The 18,327-nt window shown below is 55.1% G+C and overlaps 8 protein-coding genes across 10 annotated transcripts; 4 read left to right on the top strand and 4 right to left on the bottom strand.

Annotated features, from left to right (window-relative positions):
* Positions 1 to 497: 497 nt before the first annotated feature.
* On the bottom strand, positions 498 to 3,604 carry LMH87_005502 (uncharacterized protein; the record flags this gene model as incomplete). Of its 2 annotated transcripts, none has more annotated exons than XM_056203231.1 (4): positions 498 to 3,056; positions 3,107 to 3,145; positions 3,222 to 3,288; positions 3,597 to 3,604. In XM_056203231.1, 4 exons carry the CDS (start codon positions 3,602 to 3,604, stop codon positions 498 to 500), a joined length of 2,673 nt encoding a protein of 890 aa, XP_056058711.1. The 2 variants fall into 2 exon arrangements, with proteins under 2 accessions (XP_056058711.1, XP_056058710.1); XM_056203230.1 differs by having other exon boundaries at positions 3,107 to 3,142.
* An 899-nt stretch (positions 3,605 to 4,503) lies between these two features.
* LMH87_005501 (uncharacterized protein) lies at positions 4,504 to 4,774 on the top strand (the record flags this gene model as incomplete). The annotated part of the gene is made up of 2 exons (XM_056203229.1): positions 4,504 to 4,606; positions 4,668 to 4,774. The coding sequence occupies 2 exons, from the start codon at positions 4,504 to 4,506 to the stop codon at positions 4,772 to 4,774; spliced, it is 210 nt and encodes a 69-aa protein (XP_056058709.1).
* Positions 4,775 to 5,041: 267 nt separating this feature from the next.
* Positions 5,042 to 6,268, bottom strand: LMH87_005500 (uncharacterized protein; the record flags this gene model as incomplete). Its single annotated transcript, XM_056203228.1, has 2 exons — positions 5,042 to 5,926; positions 6,014 to 6,268. The coding sequence occupies 2 exons, from the start codon at positions 6,266 to 6,268 to the stop codon at positions 5,042 to 5,044; spliced, it is 1,140 nt and encodes a 379-aa protein (XP_056058708.1).
* A 318-nt stretch (positions 6,269 to 6,586) lies between these two features.
* Positions 6,587 to 8,044, bottom strand: LMH87_005499 (uncharacterized protein; the record flags this gene model as incomplete). The annotated part of the gene is made up of 4 exons (XM_056203227.1): positions 6,587 to 7,136; positions 7,316 to 7,808; positions 7,865 to 7,937; positions 7,997 to 8,044. 4 exons carry the CDS (start codon positions 8,042 to 8,044, stop codon positions 6,587 to 6,589), a joined length of 1,164 nt encoding a protein of 387 aa, XP_056058707.1.
* A 485-nt stretch (positions 8,045 to 8,529) lies between these two features.
* Positions 8,530 to 9,573, top strand: LMH87_005498 (uncharacterized protein; the record flags this gene model as incomplete). Of its 2 annotated transcripts, none has more annotated exons than XM_056203226.1 (4): positions 8,530 to 8,569; positions 8,632 to 8,671; positions 8,910 to 9,283; positions 9,344 to 9,573. In XM_056203226.1, 4 exons carry the CDS (start codon positions 8,530 to 8,532, stop codon positions 9,571 to 9,573), a joined length of 684 nt encoding a protein of 227 aa, XP_056058706.1. The 2 variants fall into 2 exon arrangements, with proteins under 2 accessions (XP_056058706.1, XP_056058705.1); XM_056203225.1 differs by having other exon boundaries at positions 8,901 to 9,283.
* A 553-nt stretch (positions 9,574 to 10,126) lies between these two features.
* Positions 10,127 to 10,928, top strand: LMH87_005497 (uncharacterized protein; the record flags this gene model as incomplete). Its single annotated transcript, XM_056203224.1, has 3 exons — positions 10,127 to 10,153; positions 10,234 to 10,775; positions 10,835 to 10,928. 3 exons carry the CDS (start codon positions 10,127 to 10,129, stop codon positions 10,926 to 10,928), a joined length of 663 nt encoding a protein of 220 aa, XP_056058704.1.
* A 1,763-nt stretch (positions 10,929 to 12,691) lies between these two features.
* LMH87_005496 (uncharacterized protein) lies at positions 12,692 to 16,090 on the top strand (the record flags this gene model as incomplete). Its single annotated transcript, XM_056203223.1, has 3 exons — positions 12,692 to 12,899; positions 12,993 to 14,408; positions 14,457 to 16,090. The coding sequence occupies 3 exons, from the start codon at positions 12,692 to 12,694 to the stop codon at positions 16,088 to 16,090; spliced, it is 3,258 nt and encodes a 1,085-aa protein (XP_056058703.1).
* Positions 16,091 to 16,279: 189 nt separating this feature from the next.
* LMH87_005495 (uncharacterized protein) lies at positions 16,280 to 18,073 on the bottom strand (the record flags this gene model as incomplete). Its single annotated transcript, XM_056203222.1, has 2 exons — positions 16,280 to 17,137; positions 17,219 to 18,073. 2 exons carry the CDS (start codon positions 18,071 to 18,073, stop codon positions 16,280 to 16,282), a joined length of 1,713 nt encoding a protein of 570 aa, XP_056058702.1.
* Between the last annotated feature and the right edge of the window lie 254 nt (positions 18,074 to 18,327).

The following is an 18,327-nucleotide window of genomic DNA, read 5'->3' as shown; positions in this document are numbered from 1 at the left end:
TATTATTAATTACCTATGCAACTGTTTTCTTTAACGGCTTGTTGCGAGGGAAACAACACATAAACCAGGCGTACAAAGGAGGGGAAACTGACGGGATGGAAAAGAATCTTGGGAGATAGCTACAACTGTTTTCGGGAAGCCTTTATACTACAACAGGCTATGCTAGAGAAATGGATATCAAGTGTACGAGTGGCTTGCTTAAAAGAAAAGACGCTCTTCATATTACAACGTTGGCTCAAGGCAACCATGACCTTCTCTAATCGATGGCTTGCACGGCCCTAAATTATACGTCTTTGTCCTCGATATACATGTATTTGTTGTCATATTCAAGTTCTCATAATAGATACACAGCCAATCCCGCATCTACACTTTTCACATCATGGCAGATGCGCAATATATCCAACGCCGCATTACGCTCTGCAGTAAAGCTCCAAAACAATCAATGCGCTCAAGATGACCAGCAAATAAAAAAACAAAGTAATGGGGTATCCTCGGCTTCACGCCGTCGGGTCCGACTCGAGCGCCTCCTCGCCTTCCTCCGGGGGCGCCTCGACCGCGAGCTCAACCCCCTTGATGGGGTGCAGCAGCATCGGCGGTAAACACATCCGCCCTTCGCCGCCGGGCATGCTGCCCACACCTGCGACACCTGCCTGCAGCTTGCTCTTGTCCTCGGTCTTTTCAAACTCGTCGCCGCCGTCATTGTTGACGCGGAGGCCGAGCCAGCGGCGGTACAGGTTGGGCGCGAAGCCCGTGTTGTAGAACCACGAGAGGCCGCGCAGGTTGTGCTCGCGCGCGCCGTAGACGCTGGCGCGGCCGCCGCCGGTGGCGCCGTTGTGGCCCGCGTTGAGCGTGCTCGCCAGGTACTCGACGGGCCACTTGCGGTCGACGAACAGCGGGTGCGGCACGAAGACGGCCTTGTACCCGTGCTGCAGCGCCACGGTCGCGGGCCACATCTCGGCAAAGGCAAACTGCTTCTTGAACGTCGTGGCGCGGTGCATCGACAGCAGCAGGCGGCGGCTCATGCGCGACGTCGTGATGATGCTCGCGCGGCGCGGCGGCAGCGGGTGCGACTCGTTGAAGCCGGTGATGTCGTCGCGCAGGCCCCACGTCGTGCCCTCGGGGTTGAAGACGGGGTTCAGCGTGATGTAGTCGGCCTCCTCGCCAACGCCCCATTGGTACTTGTCGTGCTCGTACGTCGTCGGCGGGATGGGGTCATCCTCGTGCTCGAACCAGTCATTCTCGTCGGCGGGACGGATCGGGCCCCAAACGGACCGGTCGCCCTTGCGCGTCTGCGGCGACTCGCCCTCGTTCGGCTTGGCCAGGTTACCCCATACATTGTCTGCCGACAGCGTGCCCGTCTCGGTCTGCACGCGTGCGAGGTGCTTGAAGTCGTCCCAGGAGCCGTGCGTAGTAGGAATGTAGAAGCGTGCGTTGCGCTCCCAAAGCCCCTTGCGTGGCTGCTCCTGGGCCCATGACTCAATCTTGGTCAGCAGATCGTAATAGTGGCCGGTGTAGCGGACATCCATCTCCCAGTGCCAAAAGTGGTCGTACTCTGGGTGCATGTAGGCAAAGTGCTGCATAGCCATGACGAGTCCGCGGTATGAGCCGTGGACGGAGTGATCCGGTCCAACTGTCCACTTGTCGTGAATGCCTTGGTAGAGCGAGAGCATTTGTGTCTCGGTCCACAACGTAGCGAGACCCTGGAACTCTTTGGGGATCACATCACGAATTCGCTGTTCGTAGGCTTCTTGATCCGCCCAGATCGGGTAGGCAGCGTCATTCTTGACTTGGACCAGAAGGTGCACGTCATATCGGCCACCAGAACCAAGCGACAGCTCCATGATCATGGACCGCAGGTTGGCAATATCATCCTCACGGAAGAAGAACTCATCCCAGCAACGAAAGACAATGGCGGTTCGTCCTGTCTTTGCAATGCTATCGCTGCTAGCTGTCTCAGAGGTTTCTGCCGCTGTGCTAGACTCTGTGTCGGCTGCCGTGGTAGGAGTAGCTGTCGCAGCTTCGTCCCGCTTCTGCCTCTTGTCAGACTCGGGCACGGCGTTGACAAAGCCCTGAGGACCGGTCTTTCTGGTCGGCAAGGTCTTGAACCTATGCGCGTTGGAATGAAGACAGCGGCGCTGGGCCTCTGCCCAGTCCACTTCCCTAAAGTCAACATGAGGTCTGCTATCCCAGACTAGTTCGGCGCCCTCGTTTTCGCTGTGTTCGCCGGTGCCAAGACCACCCATGCGAGACGAGTATCCAAAGCCATAGGGGCCGTAGCGGCCGTATCGCTCGAAGCAAATGTCTTCTGGTAGATTGAGCAACTCGTAGGAGCCGCCAATGTTTATTGGGAAGCCGTGAGGTCGGCCGGTGTAGTATCGGAGCTCGGGAACACGAATCTGATTCGCAGCATCAATGAAGCACTCATTTACACCAGCTTCTACCGATCGGTTGGGATGCTCGCTCCATGCCGCGCTTGGAGGAACCGCCTTCTTCTGGATACCTTCTGCTCTCTTCTCAGGCTTCGTCTCGGATCTCTTCTCATTCTCCTCGTCCTCTTCCTCTCCAGAGGCAGGACCTCCCAGGGGAATGGGCTCGTTTTCGCGAGGGTATTCGGGCTCGCTCTCGTTGAGCGGCACCAACGTCCTGATTCCACCATAGTATCGCTCCAGAAAAGGAAACTTCTCCCACGCTGGCGGAGGTGCTGGGCGGGTCGGTACCTTGCCGTTGGCGATTTTCCAGTTTTCGACCTGACTGGCCCGTACTAGCGAGAAGATGAAGAGCAGTGTGGTGCCCAGTACAAGCAACAGGACATAGCGTGTCAGTTTCGTAGGCAGACGGAAGCGATATCTGCTGAAGAAGCCTCTGGAGGATGTGTTTTGGGGTCGTTTCGGTAGCAGCAGAGCAGCGCCGGTGGTGCTGCGGCCGCCGCCTATCGTGTCCGAGACGCTGCGTGAGCTGTAACCGGAGCGGCTCGGTCGTGATGACGAGGAGCTGTCGTCCTCATCAGAATAGTAATAGTCGTCGTCGGAGTAGCGCTCTTTCGACGGAGATTCGGACTGTTGGTACACTGGCAATTGTTGTTGTTGCTGCCGCGGTCGCAGCGCACCGGATAGTAGTCCCATGCTTTCTGCGTTTGGCTCGTCTGCTATCAGACTAACGTCAGCAACGCAATCAACACCACCAATATTTGCTTGACTGAAGCGAAAGGCTTGTGATCTTACCCAGCGACAGGTTTCTTTATAATCGATGCCCACTTCCCCCGTGTCTTGGTCTTCTGGTTCAGCCGCACTAGTATGGAGTAGCTAGCGCCAGACCAGTGCTTTAATGGAATTGTTTGAGGTTCTGGCACGGGGCTTTTTTGAGTAGTCGACTGGAATGTAGAAGAGCAGATGCTGTGAAAGAAGCTTGTTTAAAACAGAAATACGATAATGGGTATTGCCGCTATACATTATCCTGGACCGAAACGCAATTGATTGGGCGCCGGGAACCTGGGATGCAAAAGCGGTACGGCCGCCACGGTTGGCATGACAACGTCTTGGCACGAGTCCATGACCCATGAACGCACAACGAAGACGTCACTGCACTTAAACACCTACGCGCTCATGTCCTTGGCTGCGATTTCACTCTGGAACCTTTGAAAAGCACATTTTTCACTGCACTGGTAGCAGCGTCGGCGAAAACCTTGTTGGCTAACTCTCCAGAGCCCCCATGACGGTTCCTCGCCAAAGTACAAAGACAACGGCTTCTACAGTGTGCACGGTCTCGTCATAAGGCTGCAGTTTTGTCTACTTTGCGAATCACTTTTTGACTAAATTCATTAGCAGGAGTGACGGCCGGACGCGATTCTCAGTTGGCTTGTTTCGTGCTGAAGCACGAGCCTGCAGAGTTAGGCTTGTGTGAACTGCCTCCCGTGCTTGAAGATCACATGTAATAACATTATTGACGGAGCTTGCACCTATAACCTCAGCTCCTTTAATTGACGAATTAACTGCAAGATTCGCCACATATGTATATTGCTCCATCAAATACCCTCCCGTCACGCTGCTCCCGCCTCATCAGGTTGACGGCTTTCATCCTCATAGACGCCCATGCAGATATATACAACGCGAGGACAAGCGCGTGTGATGGCAAATTTTCAAGCGGAGGAGCCGAGAACGTGTCGGGTACTCATAATCTCATGTATTCCTGCATGAACAGGCGCATAAGTAACTTCTGCGTTGACCTCAGGTTGGTCGGGGCACATTTGCAGCACCAACGCCCATCTCAATCCTTATAACAATGAAAGTACTGCATTTCAAACGCGTTTGGTTTGCCAAGACTAGTCCTTCGTGACTTCGTCATGTTGCGAGGAAAGCTGTGACCGCGAGGCTACGGGCACGACGAAGAGTATTTAAGGAAGGCACCCTCCAAGACTTGTAGGCGTTTTTGCACACCACCGAACCTAAAGAAGTAGGGTCTTAGGGGGAACCAGGACCATTGAATATCTCACCTTCAGCAAAGCAAATGAAAATACGCTTCATTTTTACTCTTCTTGTCATCGCTGTGGGCGCCACCAGCGTTGTAGCCATATCTAGGGAAGAGATGAGTGCCTCTGAGGAAGCAACCAGTACGTGTACACTGGCAGAATTTATGTTCGGCTATAATGACTAACCGGCGAGAAATAACAGGTGCTTCTGCTTGTCGCACGCGTGGTTCTTTCTGTACCACCAACGTTGATTGCTGCCGCGGCTTCAGCTGCAATCGCGCCAGCTGGCCGCGTCGTCGCTGCGGTTAATGAACTTGCTCCTCAGACTGGCAATTCTCAGACCCGAAGCCCTTCAAGAATGGTCGGCCGGCCTTTCTGTCAAATAAGTCTTCGCAACGGCGGATAAGACGCTTCTTAATTGGCCCGTTAGTGATACACCACTGTCTGAGTACGATGCCGAGAAGATGTTATAGCTCTGTAAGGTCGACATAGATCGAATCAGGACCTCTCATCTGCCGTCATTAGTATTCAAGTCTAACAAATATTGTACATTAATCAGCGCCAGCCCATCCTTCCCTAGTCAGAGAAATCATCATTATTCGCCTTCGACTTTTTAAACCGCTCCTTGCCCGTTGCCAGCGCAGCCTCGACTTTCAGACCACCAAAGCTCCTCCCGTGCATGAGATTGATACATGCCAGGGCCGACTCCGACTCCTTGAACTTGACCGTCACGATGCCGTCGTCCTCCTCGTCGTACAATACCACGCTCGTCACCGTGCCGAGCTTTGAGCACTCGTCCCGAATGTCTTCTTTAATCTCCAGCAGCGCCGCCGGATCCTCCTCGAGCTCTTGTAGCGTAAACATATGCTGCAGCACCACCGTCTTGTCCTTTTTCAGGTTAACCGGCGCAATCGCGGGCGCCTCGTCGTCGCTCCAGTCAGCCAGCTTGGCGTCCATCTTTTGCGTCTTTTTGATAATCTTTTGTCGATCCTTTGTTGGCCCGCGACGCTCCCCGTTGCCGTTGCCGTTGCTCTTGTTACTGCTGTTGGCGCTTCCACCACCCTCGGCTTTGGCGCCGCCATCCTGGTCATATTGCACCTTTTTGTAGCTCGAGTCAGCCTCTTGCACCCGGATTCGCCCGTCGCGCGTGCCGCTCGCTGTTATTCTGAAATCGGTATCGTCGAGTAGCATAATGGCCATCTCAACGCTCTGGGGTTTGAAAAACACAATGAGCGCATCGCCCTTGAAGGTGCCGTCTGCGTCGTTGTACATCTTTATTCTCGGAGCACCGCTGTCAATTTCCTCAGCAATGACACCTCCCTTGCGCGAGAACAGCTCGTGGACTTCGTCGACGGTCGCATCCGCGGGCAAGCCCGTGACGTAAACAGCCGTGTTTTGCTTCGGCTGTGGTGGTGCCTTGGACTTTTTATTGGGGCGCTTCAGCTTTTTCGATTCCTGTGACTGAATTCCATAGTCAATTTTTTTGCGCGACAGTGTAATAGTGCGTATCAAGGTTGCAGTCTGGACCAACACCTCGCTGCGGCTTACCTCGGATCCATTTTCTTCGTCGTCGTGTCTTCTCTTTCCAGCTCCAGATCCCTGGGGATCCTGTGGTAAATCCAGCGACGGAAAAGTTTCGTCTAGGGTTTGATCATCCAACGGCTGCCACACCCGGCGGTCGGCGTCGAACTCGAACTCAGCGCCATCGTCCCGGACAGCAATGAACTTGCTGTCGAGCTTCGAGAAAGATATGCGGTCGTCGCCGTCGAATTCTTGCACGTCGGTAGGGAAAGGCGCATCCATGGCTATGAAATTTTACTCGCGATTGCGCGCTCGAGGTAATGCTGTGATTTTCGCCAAAGTGTTGTTGATGAGAAAGCTTCCGGCGCAGGCAGCAGATCTCTGGGTGAGGCTGCTAGAATGCGTGGGGCGCCATTTCAAGACAGCATCTGGCAGCACCCAACTAGCTCCTGTCAAATACCCATGTGCAATGCCATTGAGGTTATCTGCGCTCTTCAGTCAACTAGCTTGAAGTACTAGGGTCCATAATTGTACATGTCTATTTTTGGTGAATTCTGTTTTTCTGGCTACGCAGTGTGGCTTAATATCAAGCAACGACCGTTAATTTTGCTGCTCCTTAGCTGACTTGGCAATACCATCGACAAAAGCCTTGACTGCATGGCCACCGCCCAACGGCATACCTCCCTGCTGAATGTAACCGCTATTCTCGACATGAACTCCGAGGGCATCAGCAATGGTGGGTAGTCCACCATCTCGAAGGGCCATTGTCAAGGCTCCGAGGGCTTGGTGAAACTGGGGGCTGCGCAGCACTCTCGTAACTAATGTCCGTTTCTGAGGCATGGATAGAGCCGCCTTGGCCGCCTCAACAGCCGCTGGTGCGGGCTCTGCTGTACTGTCTTCACCACTTGAAGCGTCTGCGGCCATGACAATAATCGACGAAGGCAGGTAGTTGAGAAGTGAGTTAACAAAGTCTTCGGACGCTTCATTTACCATGGGGACGGTAATTGAAGTAGGCAGGAGATGACTGAGATAGGGGTATGGCAAATCAGCGTGCTGTCTCTGTCCTGGACCGCTTGGTAGATTGGCTCCCGAAATGGAGCTCAAGAATCTCTGAACGGCAGCGCTCGCATCTGTAGCATCATTTGAAGCCCTGGAAGGAAATCGTCAGCAAGAATTACATGGGTGCGCCAAATTTTTAGAACATTTCACGCCAATTGCATTTTGTCTTTGCCCCAGAGGAAAAAAGAATCTATTATTACATCATGGCCAGGTGAAGTATGTCGTTTAAGGCGTAAAGGCGCAACAAAAAGAGGATCAGGGTGTACCTACGCTCTCGCTCCATCGGAACCGCCCTCTCTCGATTCCTCGCCCTCTTCTCTAACATCTCCTCCTGTAGCGCCAGCGCCGGCACCGCCGCTTCCGTGACGTGGGTGGGATCCTGAATTCTGACCTTCGACGTCTTCCATGGTTTCGTCGTCATCGTTGTCGCGATTCATGTTTTGCATCGCCTCAACTTCTCCAGGATGGAGGTCCTCGCCTTGCAGGATACGGTTCACGGCCTCGCCAATGCGGCGGTCGCGAGGGCTAAAGTAGCTGGCGTCGGTGCCGCTGCCCTGAGGTTTCGACTGCATCCAGAAGAGGTAGCGCTGTGAGGATGAGGCAAATTTGAGGACGAATATGCGGCCATTGGTCTTTGACGTTGGCTGGGAACCTGTTTTGTACTCGTATGGGCCAAAGGTACCGTCAGTAGGCACCAAGTAGAGATCGAGCTCGGCATTATCGAGATACGTGTCGCGCTTTCGCCAGCAGAATCTAATGAGCTCTGCAACTCGAGTTAGCGGGTTTGCGCATACAAGTCCAAGGCTATGTCTGGCATACCGTCCTCATAGTGAACGGAAAGGTAGCCAGGCTCGGGCAGTGGCTTCACTTTGTACGGTCGGCCGGAGCTGGTCTGAAGCAGCAGCAGTTAGCAATCAAACAATTGGAAGCTGCTAGGGCACATGAACATACGTCGATGTCACACCGACCCGCCCTGAAGGTGATGAGTGGGATGGGCATGATTGCAGATAATTTCTGTGGAAGCGATTCGGGGCGGGAGATTATTGGCTGCGTGGATGAAAGATGGTGGATGATGCTGCACGCGGTGCTGCTGACTGGAATTGTGTTGGCCACTACGGATAGCAGAGAAGCGGCTAGGTAGGTTAGCAGGCTCGATAGGCTGCAGCTCCTGTTACGTAGATGGAAGCTCTCTGCTGTGGTACTAGAGCACTCTAGCACCCCCGCCGGTGGCAGCTCGCAGGCAAGCAACTTGAAGCAAGCTCCAGGTGGCACCGTCGCGGGCCGATATTTATCCCGACCAACCTAAACTACTGCACCCTGCACGCTCCACGCCTACCTAGGCACAAGTGGCCCCTCGCCATAATTTGGTTAAAAAAAATCCTCAACCCCACCTAGCACATCGACCAGACAACCACCACCTCCTATTTCTTCTTCTCAACTCTCTTGATACCTTTCGTCTCGACGTATTCCTCTTCACAGTCAAAATGGGTTTCGCTGATCTCCTCACCGATGCTGGAGCTACCAGTATGTCCCTTGCAGTGCTCAGCGTTTAACCACACCGCCACAGTACTGACCCTGTTTGCCAGTGCTCAACAACTGGGTTTCTACCCGCTCCTACATCGTAGGGTACGTCTTTCTGCCGGCTCTTGGCCTCTTCTTGCCTTCTCTCCGCGTTTGCATTCCAATTATCCCTGCGCATTACATGATGAGAACAATTGGTCCGTGTTTCGGAGGCGGACTCAAGACCCGCCGACAGACGAAAGAACAAGCAGCAATGCATCTCTGAACAATGCCTAACCCCACCCATTCCTCTACATTATTCGCCCAGAAGCTTCCCAACAAAGCATACTGACAGGATAAATAGCCACGGCCCCTCGCAGGCTGATGTTGCCGTCTTCAAGGCCTTCAGCACCGCCCCTGCTGCCGACAAGTACCCCCACGCCTCCAGATGGTACAAGCACATTGCCAGCCACGAGAGCGAGTTCGCCACTCTCCCTGGTGACCCCTCCAAGGCCTACTCTACCTACGGCCCCGAGTCTGGCGACCTCACCATCAACCCTGCCAAGGGTGCTGCTGAGGACGACGACGACGTTGACCTGTTCGGCTCCGACGATGAGGAGGAGGATGCCGAGGCTGTCAGAGTCCGTGAGGAGCGTCTCGCTGCTTACCGTGAGAAGAAGGCTGCCAAGCCCAAGACGATTGCCAAGTCTGTTGTCACCATGGACGTGAAGCCCTGGGGTAAGTTGAACCATGATTATTGTGTCGCAAAAGTAAGCCATGTGCTAATGCTATTTCTAGATGACGAGACCGACATGGCTGCTCTCGAGGCTGCCGTCCGTAGCATCGAGAAGGATGGCCTGGTTTGGGGTGCCTCCAAGCTTGTTCCCATCGGTTACGGTATCCGGAAGCTCCAGATCAACCTCGTCGTCGAGGACGAGAAGGTCTCCCTGGACGAGCTCCAGGAGCAGATCGCTGAGCTTGAGGACTACGTCCAGTCCTCGGACATTGCCGCTATGCAGAAGCTGTAAGCTTTTTGACTACTTGTCTGCAGGTACAGATGTAATGAGGTATGACGGGTGGGATATGATGACTCCGATGAATTGATGCCTAATGAATTGGGCTATGGATGCGGGGTCCGGCTATGACGAATTCAAAATAAAAACCATTACATTGACTATAGACTGCACAAATATAAAAAAAACTAAACGGCTACATGACTGGACAATATATGCAGGTGATTATTTGGCAGTCGCACTTTTCGTCTAAAGGCAGCACCTGTAACGCCAGTATTTGTGATTTTCTTTGAGAATGTGCCGCGATTTCCCAAGACAGAAGAAACTTGATCGCTGAGCACAAAACTGTGCGGACAATGCGTATCTGTTTGGCCCAAGTTGTGGACGTTGATGGCGGGGTCATGGAGAGCTTTGGACAGTCTGCGGGTTTTGGCGGGGTAGCAAAGGAATGATTGGCGGCAGGACGCGTGCCAATGGCAGTCAACTTCCAGGCGCGTCCACCTCGGGTTGCAACTTTCTTGGCCTCTTCTTCATTTGATAAGAACCTTGTATTCAGTGTTACGCCACAATGTACGGTGACCTCGGCGTCAAATTGGTGAGTACTTCAATGTCATGGTGCAATTTTACCAGACCTCCGTTCCCAAAAGCTGACCCCAGCGCGACGCAAACCTCCAGGCCCAGCATGCCAAGCGAACGCAGAACCTGGCGCACCTGCCCCCGTACCAGACCGAGATTGTGCGCGCCGTGACGCGCGAGGTGCGCGACCTGGAAAAGGACGTGACCGACCTGCTGGAGCCGTTCCGGGGCTCGTTCGACCCGGCCGCGGACCAGGCGGTGGCGTGCACGCTGCTGGTGAACCACCTGTCGATGCGGCGCAACAAGCGGTGCCTGCTGGCGTACCACCGCACACGGACGGACAAGCTCGAGGAGCTCGTCTGGAACGGCTCCGACGTGGCGGACCTGTCGGGGCAGCAGGTGCGCGACCCCGGCAGCGGCGGAGGCGGCAGCGGCGGGCTGCCGGTGGCGGCGGGCGAAGGGTCGACGAGCAGCCTGAGCCCCCAGGAGGAGGACTACGTGCGCCAGTACAGCGACCTGCTGGCGGCGTACAAGGGCCAGTGGACGGATATTGATCTCACGGGGAGCCTGCAGCCGCCGCGAGACTTGTTTATAGATGTGCGTGTCCTCAAGGACGCGGGCGAGATACAGACGGAATACGGGTAAGTCTGCTGGGGCCAGTGGTACTGTGAAGTTTCTTGTTGACTGAAAATATTTAAAGCGCGATAAACTTGACAAAAAATAGTCAATTCTACGTCAGGCAGGGTGATGTAGAAAGGCTGATTGCGCAAGGGTATTTACAAAAGCTCGACTAGAGCGATGCAGGCTGGGGAACCACAACGAACCCATTCCCTCTTCTAACATGCCACGGATCGGTATTATCGCGATCTCTGGAGGGATATCCAGAATGCGACATTCGAGCTGCAGAGTGAAGTTGGCCTCGCTGACTCTGCAGTCTGTGCAATACGCATTGCACGCCAATCGACCAGATGCTGCATAACACGGCAGATTGACGCCGCGCAATTCGAGGACGAAATGACGATACTGTGCATCAACAACCACTATAACTCGCAAAAGACGAGGGGCCGATGCAGCCTTTCTGAAGAGGGCATATGCAGAGGCTGATCTTATATTTGATGCAGAAAGTTTACAAGCCTGCCTGTGACGAATTACGCACTACAATGGCATCACATACATATATAGCCAGTTAGACGACCCTGATGTCCGACTTATAGAGAATATACACATTTTAATATTACTTGCTGCGTGGCAGATGGCGGTCGGGGCTGGGTGCCGGGTGGCCTATGCAAAGCGTGGCCATGTATCATTTCAAGAGAGAGCGGAGAGGTTGTAAAAGCGTGCTTTCATCCGGCAATTGCTTGTACATATGTTGATCGGCTTGCCGCGAGAGTGCCGCGAGAGTGCCCCGACTTGGCCACGGCTATCGTTCCTAAAGTTTTTCGTCTGGCTGATAAGAGACGCCCGCACAATCAGCGCACGAGGGAGGACGCGGAGCTGAACCTACTGCTATCTATCAGTGCGAGACTCGGTACGTTTAGTAGATGTACCCAGCAGCCTAAGCAGGTATTGAGAAGCTAGGTACCTACCTAGATACCTAGGATCCTCTTAAAACGCCACTGTCGGCTCTAGTTTTAACAACGGCAGCATCTGTACCCCGTACGCCCGTCTAGAAGCATTCTTGTCACGAGCGTCTCGCATGCCGAATACCTGCAATAAACGGAACTCGCAGCGAGAGAAATGTCTTGGGTGTATGTATGTATGTATGTATGCATGTATGTATGCAAGCTGCAATGGCATCGATAGCGTAGATAACGGTCCTCTGCAGATGGGTTTTGACGGGACACGACGCCAATCATCCAGCGCCTTTTGGCATTTGGCAGCGGCTGGGCCGTACATGCTCCACCGGCCAGGCCACTTTGTAATTTTAGTGGCTGCAGGGAACGGTTACAGGGCCTCGACAATATATTAGTCGAGCTGCAGGTCTTGCATGCGAGACACTGCATTGGCCGGCAAACACCTCTGTTGAATCCGTATCTTGGCAGAAAAAAAGTCGAGCAAATATCCATCCGTCTGTTTTATTACATCTTATTTTCCCCCTATTATCTTCTCTGCACCTCCATCAGCGCCTTTGTCGCCAGCCCGTGCTTGTCCTTATCAAGTCTGTCCCCTCTATAACGCCAACTCCCCCGCCCTGGCTCAGCGCTAAACTCGACCGGGAAATTGGAGAGTCATTGAAACAAGGCCTCGTCGTCCGGCAGCTATTTATCAGAAAACCTTCTGTTTGCACATGCAGGGAAACGGGGACAGAGGCTTCGCTCTTTCAGTTACTTTTCTTCTTTCCTTTCGTGATAATTACTCGTCTCCTCCAAGCATGGCGATCTCATCGACCTTCTAGCCGCCTGCCTCTCGACACCCGCCTCCCTCTCTATCAGACCCTGCAGCGTGCTGCCCGTCGCCGCATGCGATCAGCGCTGCGACAGGTCCATCGTCGATCCTCCTCCGGTCCTCAGGACTGAGCTGCGCCCAACACGCCAACAGCCCGCGACCAAAAAAAAAAATGTCCAACTCGGGCTCGGGCTTCTCTTCCTGGAGAAAGAGAGCGCCTAGCATTGCCTCGTCGCAGCCAGACCTGGCTCGCACCACAACCAACGAGTCGCAGGCGAGTTCGCAGCCCATACCTGCGCTCTCCTCTTCGGTTGCTTCCAGCCAGGCGCACCGCGAGCCTATCCGGTCCTTCATTCATGGCGCTTCTCACGATCATCTAGGTATGTTTTACACCTTGTCTATGGATCCTTGCTTTTTTCAATGCGAACAAGATTTTTGCCCATTGTCGCGAATAGCCAGCTAACGCGACATAGCTCCAATCCACAGCCAACAGAATGCTCGCACAGTTCGCGAAGATACGGCCGAATTGGCGAGCTACTTTCTCTCGGACGGATCCCAGCGCGCGCGAGCCTTGCTTCAGCGTCCGAGATCCTCCATCCACGATGCGTTTCCTCACGAGGACGACACGGACCATGTCCCCGACGTCCGACGTGGCTCCCCCGTCATAGCAGAGGTCTCGGAGCCCGCTTCGCCTGACGAGAACACTCAGCAATCCGACAGTGACGACGATTCTGGGCCGTCCGTAATAGCCAATCTTCTGAAACGAGCATCGCCTCCGGAAACTGACGCCGAGACGACGCCCAAGGCGGATCGTTCCAAGTCAACTGCTTCCGATTCGCTTCGGCCTGCTAAAAGTAGTGAAGCTGTCGGCGCTTCCAAAGCCTCGGCCCAGACTCCCACAATCGAGGAGCCCGCGACTGAGCGTACGCCGTTGCTTTCTGCTTCCACTGATAGTAGCTACGAAGCGGAAGCCATCCTCGAGGGTCAGCAGCGTCCAGCAAAGCGCAATTGGCTGGCCAAGGTTCGCGAACAAAGCCAGGAATTTGAAACCAACTTTATGCATGGCGTCAAAGTCGCAACAAACCCGAAGCGATGGAATGGCAAAGCCCTGACACAGCACGTTTTCCTGGAACCGCTGTCTTGCCTGCCTGCTGTTGCGGTTGGACTTCTTCTCAACATCCTTGACGCTCTGTCATACGGCATGATTCTCTTCCCTCTCGGCACACCTCTGTTCTCTCATCTGGGATCTGCCGGCATCTCCATTTACTACGTGAGCACCATCATCTCGCAGCTGGTATTCTCAAGCGGCAGCATCTTCAAGGGTGCCGTCGGATCGGAGCTGATTGAGGTTGTTCCATTCTTCCACAACATGGCAGCAAAGATCCTTACCATTGTTGGCGAAGAAAACCCAGATGCTGTTATTGCGACGACAATTGTTGCCTACGCAACCAGTTCCATGGTGACTGGGTTAGTGTTTTATCTCATGGGCAAGTTCAAATTTGGCTTCATGGTCGGTTTCATCCCACGTCACATCTTGATTGGATGCATTGGTGGTGTTGGCTATTTTCTTATTGCCACTGGGCTTGAAGTGTCGGCACGTCTCGATGGCAATATCAAGTACGATCTCGACACATTTAAGCAGCTAACCCAGCCGGAGACGGTATTGCTCTGGATCTTCCCGTTGGTCCTCGCCATCGTCCTATTCTATGGCCAAACAAAGGGTGCTTCAAAGTACTTCCTGCCGCTTTATATCCTTGCCATTCCTCTGGTCTTTTACCTCTTTGTCACGGCCATTGATGCTCTTGAGGCGGATGATCTTCGCGACAAAGGCTGGATCTTTCAGGGACCCCCACCCGGAGAGCCCTGGTGGTATTTCTACACTCTCTACAGTAAGTCGCCTAACGTCACAGTGTGCAGCTCTCACTAACACTGGCCAGAATTCAATCTGGTGCGCTGGGATGCCATTGTCCAGGTAATTCCTGCGATGCTTGCTTTGACTTTTTTCGGTGTCCTTCATGTCCCGATCAACGTACCTGCTTTGGCACTTAACACCGGAGAGGACAACGCAGACCTGGACAGAGAACTGAAGTTGCACGGCTACTCAAACTTCATATCCGGTTGCATGGGTAGCATTCAGAATTACCTTGTTTACGCGAATACCGTATTCGTGATTCGGTCCGGTGGCAATCGCCGTCTCGCCGGTTATATGTTGGCAGTCCTGACATTTGCTGTTATGCTCATTGGACCCAGTATGATTGGCTACATTCCTGTCATGATGGTTGGTACTCTCATCTTTGACCTGGGCTTCGAGCTGCTGCTGGAAGCTGTGTGGCTACCTCGCAAGAAGTTGAAGCTTGCGGAATACCTGACGGTTATTGTCATTGTGTTGGTAATGGGCATCTACGATTTCGTCGTGGGCATTGGTGTCGGTATTGTTCTTGCGTTTGGATCGCTCGTCATTCAAACGTCCAGAGTATCTGCCATCCGCGCCACATTCGACGGCGACGTCGTCTCCTCGACAGTGCGACGCAACCCCTCGCAGCATCGCTATCTTCACCACGTCGGCCAGCAGACCTACATCATCAAGCTGACTGGCTATCTGTTCTTTGGCACCATTGTAAGTGTCGAGGAGAAGATCAGAGGTCTTCTTGACGATGCTGCCTTTGAAAGTCGCCCAATCAAGTTTTTGATTCTGGACTTGTGGCACGTCAGCGATCTGGACTATTCTGCGGGCGAAGCATTCAACACCATTACCAGACTTTTGGACAAGAGGGGTGTTTTGCTTATCCTAAGTGGCGTAGACGCTTCCGCCCAACTCGGCCGGAACCTTCGCGCTGTTGGTATCGGCAGCGGCAAGATTGAAGTCATTATGCTTCCCGACCTTAACTCGGCGCTGGAGTTTTGCGAAAACGAATTTCTCAAGACCCTGTACGCCAGACAGGAAGCCATCAACTCGAACGAGCGAGTGCCCACGGCCAATCTCGACGTTCCCACTGGATCGAAATCGCAGCTTTCGTCGTTTGATCCGCCATTCAACTCGCCTCGCCAGTCGCACCTCGACGAGGCCGCGCACCACGCGCTCAACACGACCGAGACGCAGCGGCCGCTCAAGTGGCAGAGCTTCAACGAGCCGCTGCGCATCATGCTGCAAATCTTTCAGGGCCTGAGCGACCGCAACGAGGACTTTTGGTTCCCCGCCACGTCCTTCTTCGCGCGCCAGGAGTACGTCGCCGGCACCACGCTCTTCCGCCGCGGCGAGTCGGCGACGGGCTTCTACCTGCTGGAGAAGGGCATCCTGCGCGCCGAGTACGACCTGCCGCAGGGCTGGCTGTGCGAGAACATTGTCGCCGGCACCACGTGCGGCGAGCTGCCCTTCTTCTCCGAGACGAGCCGCACCGCCACGGTGACGGTGGAGCGCGACTGCGTCGCTTGGCTGATGAGCCGCGACGCGTGGGAGCAGCTGCAGAAGGAGAGGCCGGATATCGCGGGCGAGCTGCTGCGCATCTCGCTCAAGCTGACAACGGAGCGCATGAGCTCGATTACGTCGTACATCTTGACGACGGCTGGATAGCGGGGGTGTACAGGGCGATCTGGAAACGGGAGGCTTATTTTTGATTGATTTTCGTTTTACAAGCAACAGCATATTTTCCATGCGGCACAGTTTCCATAGCATTTGCATCTTCGAGCCAAATTGAAAACATTTGAATTCGATGAACAACACCTTTTTGAATCTGACTCATGTAAAGAGCTTTCTTTTTTTTTACGAATCCCAGACACGACGTGCTGCTTCACACGTCACTTCCTCCTCGGGCACGGCGCCTGTATCGAAATACTCGGCCACGACATCCCTCAAGCAGGGTCCCATGGCGCCCAGCGTCGCGCAGTGGCCCATGGTCTCCTGCACCACCAGCCCGGCGCCCGGAAACGCATCCCGCGCGATCCTCGCGTCTCGGAGCGGCGTCACCGGATCCCAGCGGTTCGACAGGAACAGAAACGGTGCCGCCGCCCGCCGGCCCTCCGCCGGCCCGCCCCGAGGAAACTGCCATTCCGAACGCAGCGGCCACCCCGCGCAGAGCGTCTGCATGTACAGCACCCACGGCCCCGCGACGCGCGACATGTCGCTGTACCTGTCCAGCGCCGCCTGCCAGTCGTCGAGCGTGCGGCTTGCCAGGTCGACGACGGCGTCGGCGCACGATATGCCCGCAAAGGCGTCGACGGGCAGGGTCGCCGCGGTAAAGTTGGCGCGCAGCGCGTCGTCGAGGGTCGCGTACGCCATGGTGGCGAGGATCCGCGCAGAGAGCGCCGATGTGTCGCCGTGCGTCATGGCGGCGTCGAGGGCCGCGGCCAAGGGTGGGAAGTCGGTGAGCGGGTGGTACATGGCCGTGATGAGCAGCTGCCGCACCGTGGCGGGGGCCACAAACTTGCGGTTGCCGTCGGGCGTGTGGATGGTGAGCGGCGAGTCCTGGAGCGACGACGCCCAGGACCAGAAGCGCCGGCTGATGTCGCCGCCAGAGGCGTCGTGGGCGCGCCGCAGAGGGCAGTGGTGGGCGGCGTCGAAGCAGCCCTGGAAGAAGAGGTCTACCATTTCATCCATGTCGTCGAGGCCAGCGACAGAGCCCTTTTATTGCGTTTTCAATGGTAAGTATACTAGTAAGAAGGAACTGGGCAGGGGTGGTGCAGAAACAAGGGATATACGTACATCTTGATAGCCAAACGGGTTGACAACGCCGTCAAGAACCATGCGGCCGACGCGGCCGGGAAACAGAGAGGCAAAGACGCTGCCCAGAAAGGTACCGTACGAAATGCCAATATACTGCAGCCGTGCAACACCCTTCTCCTTCGCAGATTCTCCCCTTAGCTCCAGTCGACTCTCCTCCTGCTGCTCTACGGCCTTACCTCTCGGCCTCTCCTCCTCAATCTTGTCCAGGATCGCCAGCATGTCTCTCGCCACGCTCTCTGTCCCTACAAATCTCAAAAAGTCGCCATGCTCCTCCGCGCACCTCCTCCCATCCGCTTTGCCCGCCGCCACGGCCCTCGCCAGCGCCGCGCGGCTCACGTCCACCGCCTCGGCCAGGTCCCTCTCCTGCGTCCTGATGTACCCCAGCAGTCCCGGGAAGCAGTCAAGCCGAGGCGTGCTGCGTCCCGTCCCGCGTGGGTCAAACGCCACCAGGTCGTAGTGCTGCTTCCCAGGGACGTCAACGACATCACGCAGTTTGCGGCCGTTGCCGCGCAGGTACAGGGTGCCGGACTCGCCTGGCCCGCCGGGCTGCGTGAAGACGGTGCCGCGAAAGGACGGGTCCGAGGCGGGCACGGCGGCGGGTAGCTTGGCGAGGGCAATGCTAACGGTGGACGATGGGTCGCTGGTGTTGTGCCAGTCGAGCGGGAGGAGGAGCCGCGCGCATTGGTACTCGGGGCCGTAGCAGGGGTGATATTCGAGGCTGCGCGAGGGCGTAATGCTCGCCCAGTCGAACTCGGGAGGCTCATCAGCTCCAGCGTAGGAGGCGGCATAGCGGACGTTGGCCAGCAAGGCCAGCTGGGTAAAGGACGCCTTCATGACGAGTTTTGTGGCTTAATGGACTGAAGGTTTCGAGAATGCGTGAGCCTCATGAGGCTGTTGTAAAAGACATTTAGCGCGGGGAGAGGAATCAGGCTCTCAGCTAATCTTGGATGCGGCGGCGACGGTACCCGCATTGCGACGTCATCGCGATCTCGACAGCTTGGTGAGATTGTAGATCCTCCATCCTACAATGTATGAGTATCAGTACATTGTCGCCGCAAAACGACTAAGAAGCTGCTGTTGCAAGGGAC

The sequence above is a fragment of the Akanthomyces muscarius genome, chromosome 1 (genome assembly GCF_028009165.1).
Source record: "Akanthomyces muscarius strain Ve6 chromosome 1, whole genome shotgun sequence".
Lineage (NCBI taxonomy): Eukaryota > Fungi > Ascomycota > Sordariomycetes > Hypocreales > Cordycipitaceae > Akanthomyces > Akanthomyces muscarius.
Note: the sequence above shows the minus strand (reverse complement) of the source record. Positions and strands in the feature narration are given on the sequence as shown.